This window comes from Bombyx mandarina, chromosome 07 (assembly GCF_030267445.1).
Source record: "Bombyx mandarina strain Sakado chromosome 07, ASM3026744v2".
Classification (NCBI taxonomy): domain Eukaryota; kingdom Metazoa; phylum Arthropoda; class Insecta; order Lepidoptera; family Bombycidae; genus Bombyx; species Bombyx mandarina.
In genome coordinates this window covers 13,657,328-13,668,487 of record NC_143214.1, presented here as the reverse complement: position 1 = coordinate 13,668,487, position 11,160 = coordinate 13,657,328, and the positions used below count along the sequence as shown (strand labels likewise).

General features: G+C 54.2%; 2 protein-coding genes across 2 annotated transcripts; one reads left to right on the top strand and one right to left on the bottom strand.

Annotated features, from left to right (window-relative positions):
- Positions 1-3,890: 3,890 nt before the first annotated feature.
- Positions 3,891-4,316, bottom strand: LOC149502756 (uncharacterized). Its single transcript, XM_089728511.1, has one exon. It carries the CDS (start codon positions 4,314-4,316, stop codon positions 3,891-3,893), a length of 426 nt encoding a protein of 141 aa, XP_089584637.1.
- Positions 4,317-6,836: 2,520 nt separating this feature from the next.
- On the top strand, positions 6,837-10,865 carry LOC149502755 (uncharacterized). Its single transcript, XM_089728903.1, has one exon. It carries the CDS (start codon positions 8,829-8,831, stop codon positions 10,245-10,247), a length of 1,419 nt encoding a protein of 472 aa, XP_089585029.1. The 5' UTR covers positions 6,837-8,828; the 3' UTR covers positions 10,248-10,865.
- The last annotated feature ends 295 nt before the right edge of the window (positions 10,866-11,160 follow it).

Sequence of the window (11,160 nt, the reverse complement as noted above, 5' to 3'; positions counted from 1 at the left end):
CCTCTGGGAATGTCGCCCAGAGGATCCCGTGATCCGCCACCTACGGACGCGCCCGGTGGAAGTCCAGCCTCCCTCGCAGACGAGGCCCACAGCACGCAATCATTGCGTGCTGTGGGCCTACCTAACCTAACCTAACCTAACCTAACCTAACCTAACCTTTTTTTTTTTTTTTTTTTTTTTTTTTTTTTTTTTTTTTTTTTTTTTTTTTTTTTACCTACCTTTTTTTTTTTTTTTTGGTATCGATGGGGAATCCCAGTCTTTACGGATACCCGGCCGACGGGGGTCGGACCGGGTTATGTCGGACTCCGCGCCTCCGGTGGAACAAAGAGGAAGAAGTCGCGAACCGAGGTCCGCGCCCTCGACCAATTAGTCCACGGAGACTACGCCTTGAGAAAGGCGCGCTGGGCTAAGTTCAGCTCGCGCCGAACCCGCCCAGCTTAACGACTACCGACTAAAACCCAACGAGCTCCTTTCTTTCCGGCATAGGGGGAACCTACGATACCGCAGGGAAACGCGCCCCGCAGGCCCCCCACACCGGCTCCCAGCCTGACGAACGGCGGGATCAACGTCGGCCATTGCTGACCGCAACTTCTTCGTGAGGTAGGCACCGGAGCCACAGCGCCCTATACCCTCACCACCACAACTGGACTATCGTGTCGAGCATCAGGCGCCCCCGCGCCCGGTGCCCGACGGTCCTTACGGGAGCTGAGCGGGGGCCCTTCGCCCGCGCCGCCCACCCCGTCTCCTTCGCCTGATCGCGACTGAGTTTGGATCGCACTCCCTCTCTCGCTCCTCCGTTTCGCGGAGCGTCATTACCAGGTCCGCATAGTCGGCCATCGCTCTCCAGCAACGCTCGTCCTCGACCATGCGGGACACTACGACCGGTAAACTTAAGTCTGCCCCGAGCACCGCGACGAGTGACTGCCGCGGATACTCCCACCTCGGGCACGCTTCGAGGGCGTGCTGCGCGTCGTCGTCTGGATGCCCGCACTGGTGGCATCCGGGATGGGGCTCTCTTCCGATCCGCCACAAGTACCTCCCGAAGCAACCATGCCCCGAGAGGACCTGCGTGAGCCGGAAGTCAAGCACGCCGTGACGCCTGTTTATCCAGGCCTCCAACACGGGCACCAGGGCTGCGAGGGTGCGCCGCCGGGTTTGAGAACCGCGGTGGATCTCCTCAGCAGCCAGTCTCTCTTTCCACTTCAACGTTGCCACGCGACGCGCAGCACGCCTCCATCGGGCGACGACGGACAAACGGGGCACATTCCCCCGAGCCAAAGACTGCACCCTGCGCCGATAGACTTTAGCCAAAACCTCTGCTTCGTACTCCCACGGAAGGGAGCCGGCAAGGACGCAAGCGACCTCCGTCGAAATGGTGCGGTAACCCCGCACGACCCTCACCGCCAGCACCCTCTGAACCCTCTGCAAGAGGGCCGCATTGCGAGCGGAGAGCGTGGGCGACCAGACGGGAGCGCCGTACAGGGCCATACTCCGCACCACTCCCAGGTAAAGACGCCGGACTGACTTTCCTCCTCCTCCAATGTTTGGGAGCAAGCGGGCTAAGGCACCCGCCGCCCCGAGCAATTTCGGGACCAGCACATCAAAATGCCGGTCAAAAGTCCACCTGCTGTCCAATACGAGCCCCAGATATTTGAGATGGGACCGGACAGCGATCGCAGTCCCTCCGATGGTTATGCTCGCGCCGGGAGGAGGCCCCTTCCGAGCCGGGTGAAAACACACGGCCTCGGACTTGTGCAGGGCGACCTCCAGGCCGAGCTTCCTTATTCTGGCTACGACTGTTGCCACCGCAGCCGCAGCCAGAATCGACGCCGAACGGTAGTCGTCTCCGTGGGCCGTCACCAGCGTGTCGTCGGCGTAGCAGATGACCTGCACGCCACGCAGGTTAGCCCCGCGGAGGACCCAGTCAAACCCGACGTCCCACAGGAGCGGACCCAGAACCGACCCCTGCGGGACACCACACGAGACCGCCTTCTGTCCCCACCCCCTCCGTTCGGGAAAGACCACAGCCCGCCCTGCGAGGTAATCCTCGATCAGGTTCCAGAGACCGGTGGGGACGCGGTGAAACCTTAACGACTCCAAGATCGTGCTCCAGGGGATCGTATTGAAGGCGTTGGATATGTCTATAGACACCGCCAACAACACGCCTCCCCGGGAGCACGCCTGGTCGGAGAGGTCGCGGACGCGCTGGACCGCGTCCAAGGTCGAGCGACCCCTCCGGAAACCGTATTGGCAGTCCGCCAAGTTTGGACCTACATTTTCCAAGTGCTGAACGAGGCGACTGGCGACGACGCGCTCCAAGAGCTTGCCGGCCTCGTCCAGGACGACGATCGGGCGATACCCCGAGGGTTGATCCCTGGGGCGCCCCTCCTTCGGAATCAAGACCAACCTACCTTTTTTCCATATTGCCGGGAACCTACCCTCTCGGAGGCACCTGCTGAACAGCCCTCGGAGGACAGGTCCCAGGCCACCTTCCATCTTCAATGCCAGCGCCCAGGCCCGATTTGGAATTCCATCGGGACCTGGCGCCGTTCTTTTTAGTTTCATTTTTTCGACGGCCGCATCAAATTCCGCTGGCGACACGTCGTCCTCTTCTTCGGCCCGAGCCCCGTCTCGTGCTGACGACATGACTGGGGGAACAAAGGGAATCTCGGGTGCGCTCGGGAACAGTCCCCCGACCACATGCCGCACCATGTCAGGCGGCAGGGTACTCGTCGTGGGTGGGGCCCAGGGGCGTATGGTGCTCCGCGCGATGTGATAGGGTCGCCCCCACGGGTCACGGTCCAGCGTCTCGAGCAGCTCCTTCCACGCCGCTTCCTTCGCCTCTCCGATCGCGACGCGCAGGGCGCGCACGTCCACCCGGTAAGCTTCGTACGCCCGGTCCTCCTCTTCCTCATCCCGACGCCTCCGACGACGAAGGTGCTGGTATCTTCGTCGACTGCCGGCGCACCGGCGTCGCAGACCGGCGATCTCCACATTCCACCAATAGACTTGGCGCCTCGGCGCGTACGCTCGGACGCGGGGCATGGCGTGGTCGCAGACTCGCGACATCGCCTCGCGCAGCCGCTCCGCACCCTCGCGCACGCCCGCCGGCTCGCCCAGAGAGTCCAACCGCCAAGCCTGGACGACGGCCGCCTCCTGCAGTCGCTCCACGTCGAGGCGCTTCAGGGCCCAGCGCGGACCCTCCGCGCCACCATCAAAGGGCAAAGTCGCCGTCGAAGACTCCGGGGCCGTGGCTACACGAAAACGAATGTAGCGGTGGTCGGAGAGCGTCTCCACGTCGGACAACACTTTCCAACCGCGGACGCGGCGCGCGACGTCGGGGGTCGCGAACGACACATCCACCACGGACCCACCCGAACGACGGACGCATGTGTTCTCGGCGCCGCGGTTGAGGACAACGAGACCGCTCCCGACCAACCACTCCTCCATCTCCCGTCCCCTGGGACAGGTGACCGGGGAACCCCAAGCGGACGACTTCGCGTTGAGGTCCCCGAGAACGAGCGCGCGCCTTGAGCGCGACCTCCCCACTACCTGACCGAGTTCGTCTAGAAAGGACTCGAATTCAGCGAGCGGCCGGTTGGGGGAGAAGTACACCCCGACGACGAGCAAGCCTGCCCAGAAGACTGCCACGTAGCCCCGACCCCTCTGCACGACGTCGAATTCGGGCGGAGCGCCCACCGCCGACCGACGCTGGACCACGGCCACCAGGCCGTCAACATCTCCCGCCCAGTCGGGAACCGAAGGGACCCGGTAGGGCTCGGCGACGACCGCTAGATGGGTCAATCGCTCCGCCATGCTCTGGATCAGCAGGTCCTGAGCCCTGGCGGAGCGATTGAGATTGCCCTGAAGGATATTAAAAGGGCTGCTGGTCATCGTCCGTCGTCCATCGGTGTCGCCGTAGCCGTACCGGGCCGACTCCGCTGACTCTCTTCGGCGGTGCTCATCATCGGTCGTCTCTGTTTCGGGGGCTTGGCGCAAGCCTTGCCCCCGGAGACGTGCGCTGCAGGCCTACCGGTGCCGGCGCAGATCGTACAGTGCGGGGTGAGCGTGCAGCCCGCGGACTTGTGGCCGGTCTGGCCGCAGCGGTAGCACTCACCACTGCGGTCCACCGACGATGGGCAACGGGCACTCACGTGGCCCAGTGCGTGGCAACGGTAGCACTGCAGGCGCCTCGCCTCGAGGAGTTGCGCGCGAAGGACGCTCCACCCGATCCGTAGCTTGTCGACGGCCAATATTCTTTTGATGCCCGCTATGGGGCATCTGACCAAGACCTGGCCAGTGCCTCCGGGGCCCATTTTTATTTCCCCGACCTTCACAGTGTCGGGGGGCACTCTCCAATCCTGGCGACCTCGGCACCAAGTTCCTCCCGGGATATGGATTCGTCGAGGCCGCTCAGTCTGACAGCGGCCGTTATTGTCGGCCTCGAGACGACAATGCTGTCCGAGGGCAAAACCTGCCGTAATTTATTCGCCAGCAAATCGGCTTTTTCATTCTGGTCGGCGCCGTCTACGACCAATATCTTTGCTCCCGTCACCGCCGAGCGTATCCGCTGGATAGGGATCCCCAGCTCTGCCGGATCGATTTTAGCCCTGGCTTCAGCGAGGACTGACCGATAGGTGACTCCGCGTTCGATGGCCTCCGGCTGCAGCTTGACAATAACCGCCTGCGAGCGCGGTGGCCGGAGTCTCTTCTTCTTTTCCTTCAGGGGCGGTGGAGCGGGCACGGTGCCAGTCGCCGTTGCCATCCTCGGCTTGGCGCCTCTTCGGGCTACCGTCGTCCACGCTTCCGTCAGAGCAGCTGGGGCAGGGGGGAATGTCCGTGGTTCTGTGGGAACCGGCTGCTGCCTGTTTTTCGGCGCCTTCTTTTTCTGTGGGCCGCCACCGTTGGGTGCCGCGGTCGCGACCGCAGCTGTTGGTTCAGGCGTCGGCATTGATTCTGCTGCCGTTGGTGGTGTCGGCGTCTTTTCCTGAGCGCGGCTCCTCCTGTGGTCTGCGGCCAGTGGTGGCCTCAGCCTTGGCTCCGGCGGCAGCCGTGCTTCCATCACTGCGAGGCGCGCGTCTAGCATCGTTCCGACGGCACGCATGATGCGCTGGAGGCGCCGCTCCTCCTCATCGTCGCTCCGTTGGATCGGGGCGGGGGCGGGTATGGCTGCCGGTGATCCCACTGCATGGGCCAGGCGCGCCATCTCCGACCTCATGTCGGCGATCGCCTTCTTCATGTGCAGGATCTCCGCCTCCTGCCTCCTGCAGAGCTCCTGCAGCCTCTTATTTTCACCGTCGGTAGTCCTCGCTGCCATCTCTTCCTTGGCCTCCCGAATGGCGAAAGCCATCTCCTTCAGGGCACGTACGTATGTGCCCTTCAGGTTTCCTGACTTTGCCGCAATAGTGACGGCCAATTTTGCGGTCTCCTCCAGTCTATTTTCAGGATCGGGTCTGGATTCCCCGGTACTGCCCGCGACGGAGTTCTCCTTCACCCTGAGGTTCCGGACGCTCTCCATAATCTCCTTTTCGGCGAGCAGCGCCATCTCCTCGCGTTGGGCCTTCAGGTGCGCCTCCTTGGCGGCCGTGAGGCCAACGTATTGCCCTATTGTGGACGGTCTTCCTCGACCCCTTTTGGACGATGTCTTGGATGTTGTGGCTCTGTTGGGCGAGCGCACCGTATCTTCACCTGAACTGCTCCCAGTTCTGTCCGGACTGTATGCTTTGTTCCTTTTTCTTCTGTTCCTGGTCGGGGACGAACGGGTTGAGCTGGCAGTGGCCATGCCGTCGTCTGACAGGATACTAATCACTTCAATGTCCTTCACGGACCCTCCTCTACTTACATCGTTTCCTCCGTCCTTCACGGACACACTACCGCCGTCCTTCTCGGACCCCTTAGAGCAGTTATTGCCCCCCCCAGAAACGGTGGGGCAGCGTGCGGCCGATCTCTCGACCGCACGGAGGGATTCTCCCCCCGCAGAGCGGGAGGTACCCTCCTGGGGTAGATTATCTTCATAACTGATCATTTCATTTTTGGTTTTCCTGTTTTTATTAACCAGGGGTGCGGTCCCCTGGGACGCCCTCACGACTGGTCTCCCACCAGCCATGCATCCCATCGCCGGGCGCCAGAGCTTAAGATTGGGGTATTTTTTATAGAGGTTTACGTCCTCGCGGCCCCGTACCTCGCGGCAGCGGCCCCCGTCCCCCACACGGTGAGGATTACGGGTTGGCCGGCAGTCCATCAAGTGCAACGAGCAGCACGACAGACCACCGCCCGACGCTCGAGTGAACAATAATCCACGAAGCCACGCCGGTATACCGGTACCCCCCTCAGGAGGGCGTGCCCCTGTAGCCGAAGCCGGGGACATGGCAACCAGCGGCCAGCAGTCGCATAAATGCAACGCTGGCTCACTCCTACGACAACAGGGCACAGAGTGCCACCGCTCACGGCACGCCGGCAGTCCGCTGCCGGCGGAAGCTGCGTTCTCCAGAAGGAGGGCGCAGTTCTCCCGCTCCCCCTAGTGCTGGTTTGGTCCGCGTCATCCGATCTCTTTCGTTGCAAAGCCTAACTAAGCTATCCTACACCTAAGTCTAATCCTAAGCCTAGAACCTACGCCTAAGAATCCTTGCAACGAAAAAGATCAGACGATACCTCTGGGAATGTCGCCCAGAGGATCCCGTTATCCGCCACCTACGGACGCGCCCGGTGGAAGTTCAGCACAACTCCCCCACAGACGGAGCCCCCGGCCACGCAAAGTGCGCGCCGGGGGGCCCGCCCAGGTCCCGGGAACCTAACCTAACCTAACCTAACCTAACCGAGTCGCGTTCGATCCGCAGGCGAGAACGGTCACGCCACACCAAAAATCGTTGAGTTAAATAGTGTTTTTACCAAATTGTGAATATAAAATCAGTTTTTAGTGATAAAAATCAGTGTTATACACCGTTGGATGCGCGCTAAAATTCCGCATCTATTACCATTTCTGGTGAAAAATTTGGACTTAAATCAAGCGAAAAAATAAGAAAAAACTGCTAAAAATCAAAATTTGAAGTGTTAAAAATTCATAAAAATGGCATTTTTGTAGTGAAAACATAGTGAAAAGTGTCTTTCGGTGCGCGTTCGAAAGCTCTTCTTAAATTTGTCTCGAAACTGAAAATTGGACAGTGAGAACTATTAAAAATTACCAAAAAACTAAAATTTTTCTAAAAATTTTTTACTTTTCGGCGTGCGCTGCTTTAAAGCGATCGATGACCCTATATTTTTATAGTGTTAGTGTATAGGCCCTGGAAAGGCGCTTCCGTGGACACCTCAATTTGATTTTTCCGATTGAAGAAAAAGGAGAAAATTAGCAAAAACCAACGTAAGCAAACCCACGTGGTCGAGGTTCCAGCTGTGGGAGGCACTTTCCAGGACTTCGTACGGATAAAAGACCAAACGTAACCGACATTGCCAAAAAAGTAATTTAAAATATTAAGAACTTTAGAAGATATAGCTGATTATGTAAAAATCGAAAAATATTTTTACATGTAAATTCAGAAAACGAACGACGACCCCATTATTTCTTGGTGCCTCTGGATCGACCTTCACGAGGGGCTCATTTTAATATACTATTTAGATTTCTGCTACCAATGTTCACTGAGTAAATCAGGAAAATCTAAATCGGCACTACCACGTGGTCGAGGTTCCAGCTGTGGGAGGCACTTTCCAGGACTTTGTACGGATAAAGGACCAAACGTTACCGACATCGCCGAAAAAAGTAGTTAAAAATATTAAGAACTTTGGAAGATAATGTTGATTATGTAAAAATCGAAAAATATTTTTACATGTAAATTCGGAAAACGAACGACGACCACATTATTTCTTGATGCCCCTGGATCGACCTTCACAAGGGGCTCATTTTTATATACTATTTAGATTTTTGCTACCAATATTCACGGAGTAAATCAGGAAAATCTGAATCGGCACTACCACGTGGTTGCAGTTCCAGCCGGGGGAGGCACTTTTTGGGACTGGGACCAAATAAAGGATTGAAGTCTGCATACAGTGCCAGAAAAAATAGGAGAAAATATCCAGAATCCTGGTAGAAAATGCGTTTTTATTGATATTATGAAAACATTTTTAGTAGTAGTAAGATTAGATAGTTAGTATTTAGACTTAGTCAAATGTTATGATTGGACTGCATATATTATAAGCTAAATTTTTAAATATTTTTGACACAGACCCCCCTTTACAGGGTCTGACAAAACATATTGGGCTCTGCAGTAGCAATATTTTATTTATTTAGCTGTTTCCCATCTGATCTGTTATTCTGAAACAAATTCTGACCGCATCCCCCGCGTGATACTGCACGACAATTGTAGGTTGTACTGACAACCATTCATTTTGTGTGTAGTCCGCGAGGCATGTGGTGCTGAGTATAATTCTAAAGTAAATTTTTTGCATATTTTGACATTGACAATCTTGTCAAATTTTTTACTGACACAAAATTGACTTTGCTGCGCAATTATTTTGACATAATATTGTTGGACTCTGTACACCCACAATAGGTAGTTAATTTTGTAGTCCTAGAGAAACTATACTAACTATTATTTGATGAAAAACTTTTTTAATGAAAAATTATTTGATCTGTGCAAAATTGTCTCTCAACATAGAATTTTGGTTCTAGGGATTCTTGCCGTGATATTGTATTCCAATATCACTCAAAAATTCCTCTTGCTGAATCTGAAATAGCTTACTGGAAAGTTGATTTGACCTAAGTTGTATATTTTAAAGTGCCTCTATACAGCACTGAGTTAGTTTTAAGACAACCCGCGGCTCCTCTTACTTCAGCGATGAGTCATCCCGAGGGTCATGGACCAAAAACCACAGCCAGAGCTTCCACAGTCTCTCCTAAACCCAAACCGAAACAAGGCGACGCGAAAAAGTTTTCGGTGCCCCCCCAAACGATTTCGGTTAGGAGGAGCATCGGGGAATGGGAGAAGGCTTCATATACATGCAAATTGGACGAAGCAACAGCATGCGCGGGCAGAGCAAAACAACAGCTCAACGCCGCACGCAACTTGAAAGGGGAGTTAAAAATTGAAGCCTTTAAAATGCTGGATAGGTTACTCGAAATTGTGAAAAAGTTGGAAATGCCCTCGAAAACAAAGGTAGAGAAGGAGGTCATGAAGCAGATGTACCGCGAAAATAGCAAGACCGAAATGGGCACGAGCAACCTGAAAAATATTATTGAGGAGCATAGTAAGGTTTTGGGAGAGACTGTGAAAGAAATGGACCGACTACGCACGGTTATTAGGAGACACGAGGAGAAAATGGATGACACGGCACAAAACGCCGAAAAACGAGATGGGGGACATAGCGGTGGAGAGTTTCTGGCGGAAATCCGTGAGCTCAAGCGACTCACACAAGAGACCCGGGTACGGACCGATGAGGCGCAGGGGGTAATTCCCTCGTACGCGGAGGTCCTGTCTCGGCCACCAGCCGCTAGAGTGGACAAGCCGAAGTTCTCCGTCATCGTGGGTTCAAAAAACGTCATCGATACTAGTGCTGATGTCATAGAAAAGCTGAGAGGGGCGTTAGATGCACGGCGCAGCGGTCTAAAGATAGAGCGTCTCCGTAGGGTACGCGATGCGAAGGTGGTTTTGAGCTGCGCGAGTAAAGAGGAGATGGAAAAGTTGTCCGAGCAGCTAAAGAACGATAAGAACCTTACTGCCGAGGTGGCTAAGAACAAAAAGCCACTCGTCGTGCTTAAAAATCTCATGGCGTACAATACGGATGACGACATCCGAACGGCACTCGCTGAGCAAAACCGGCACCTGCTGGAGGATCTTTCAGCCGACGAAACCGCCGTGGAGGTAAGGTACCGGAGGAGGGCGAGGAATCAACAGGAGTGCCACGCCGTCCTCCAGGTATCGCCCAAATTATGGCAAAGGCTAACGTCGGCTGGAAGAGTATACATTGACCTCCAGCATGTGAGGGTGCAGGACCAGTCACCACTGGTGCAGTGCACCAGATGCCTGGCGTACGGCCACGGCCGGAAGCAGTGCGCGGACGATGTGGATCTCTGCAATTACTGTGGCGGTCCGCATCTCAAAAGTTCGTGCACGCAACTGGCGGCCGCCCAGGCACCGAAGTGTATTAACTGCACCAGGGCCAAGCTGACTGAAACTGCCCATACGGCATTTGGTGACTGCTGCCCTGTTAGGAGAAAGTGGGATGCGCTGGCCAGGGCGGCAATAGCCTATGGCTAGGGCTGCTCTGGCTGGTGGCCCGCCGGACCCGATAGTGTGGCGGTCCGAAACGTCGTTAACCCTACTCGGCTCGAACTTTTGAACCTCGGGGTCACTCACGGCTGAAAAATATAAATAAAAATAAAATAAGATGAGTTTTGTAAACTCCATAGGATGGCTGATGACCATAGAATTTTGATGTAAAATCTATTTAGTTATTAAGTAAAACCCTCTGGAGTTTACAAAATGTATTTTCTTTTAAGAACATCTATGTAAAATAACTATACAATAATTATGAAAACTGTAAATAGTAAATAGAAGAATAATAAAACCGTAATTTAGAAATAATGGAAAGGAAATAACAAGACATTAATACGATCTAAAAGATATACAATAAGTAGAATATCAAATAATGATGAAAATAGGTTAAAAATATTAGCTAGAATTAGATAAGTATATAAAAGTTAGAAAAAGTTAAAATAGGTATATAATTACTGGTATAACTGTTATACTAGGTTATATGGTATTGTAGAACTTTATACAAAATAAATAAAAAATTCCTGGTTCCGTTATTAATCCTACAATAAATAAACAAGGGCTCTGATTATGTCAGAGGAGTATTCGCGGGCCGGGCCTAAAGCGCCCGGACAAAAAAAAAAAAAAAAAAAAAAAAAAAAAAAAAAAAAAAAACCTAACCTAACCTAACCTAACCTAACCTAACCTAACCTAACCTAACCTAACCTAACCTAACCTAACCTAACCTAACCTAACCTAACCTAACCTAACCTAACCTAACCTAACCAACAGATTCTAAACGAGGGAGATGTCCCGACATTTGATACGATCAGAGGAGGTAAGAGGTACAAAAGCCGCGTGGATGTGACGTTCTGTACCGAAGACATGCTGGACCTGATAGACGGATGGCGAGTCGATG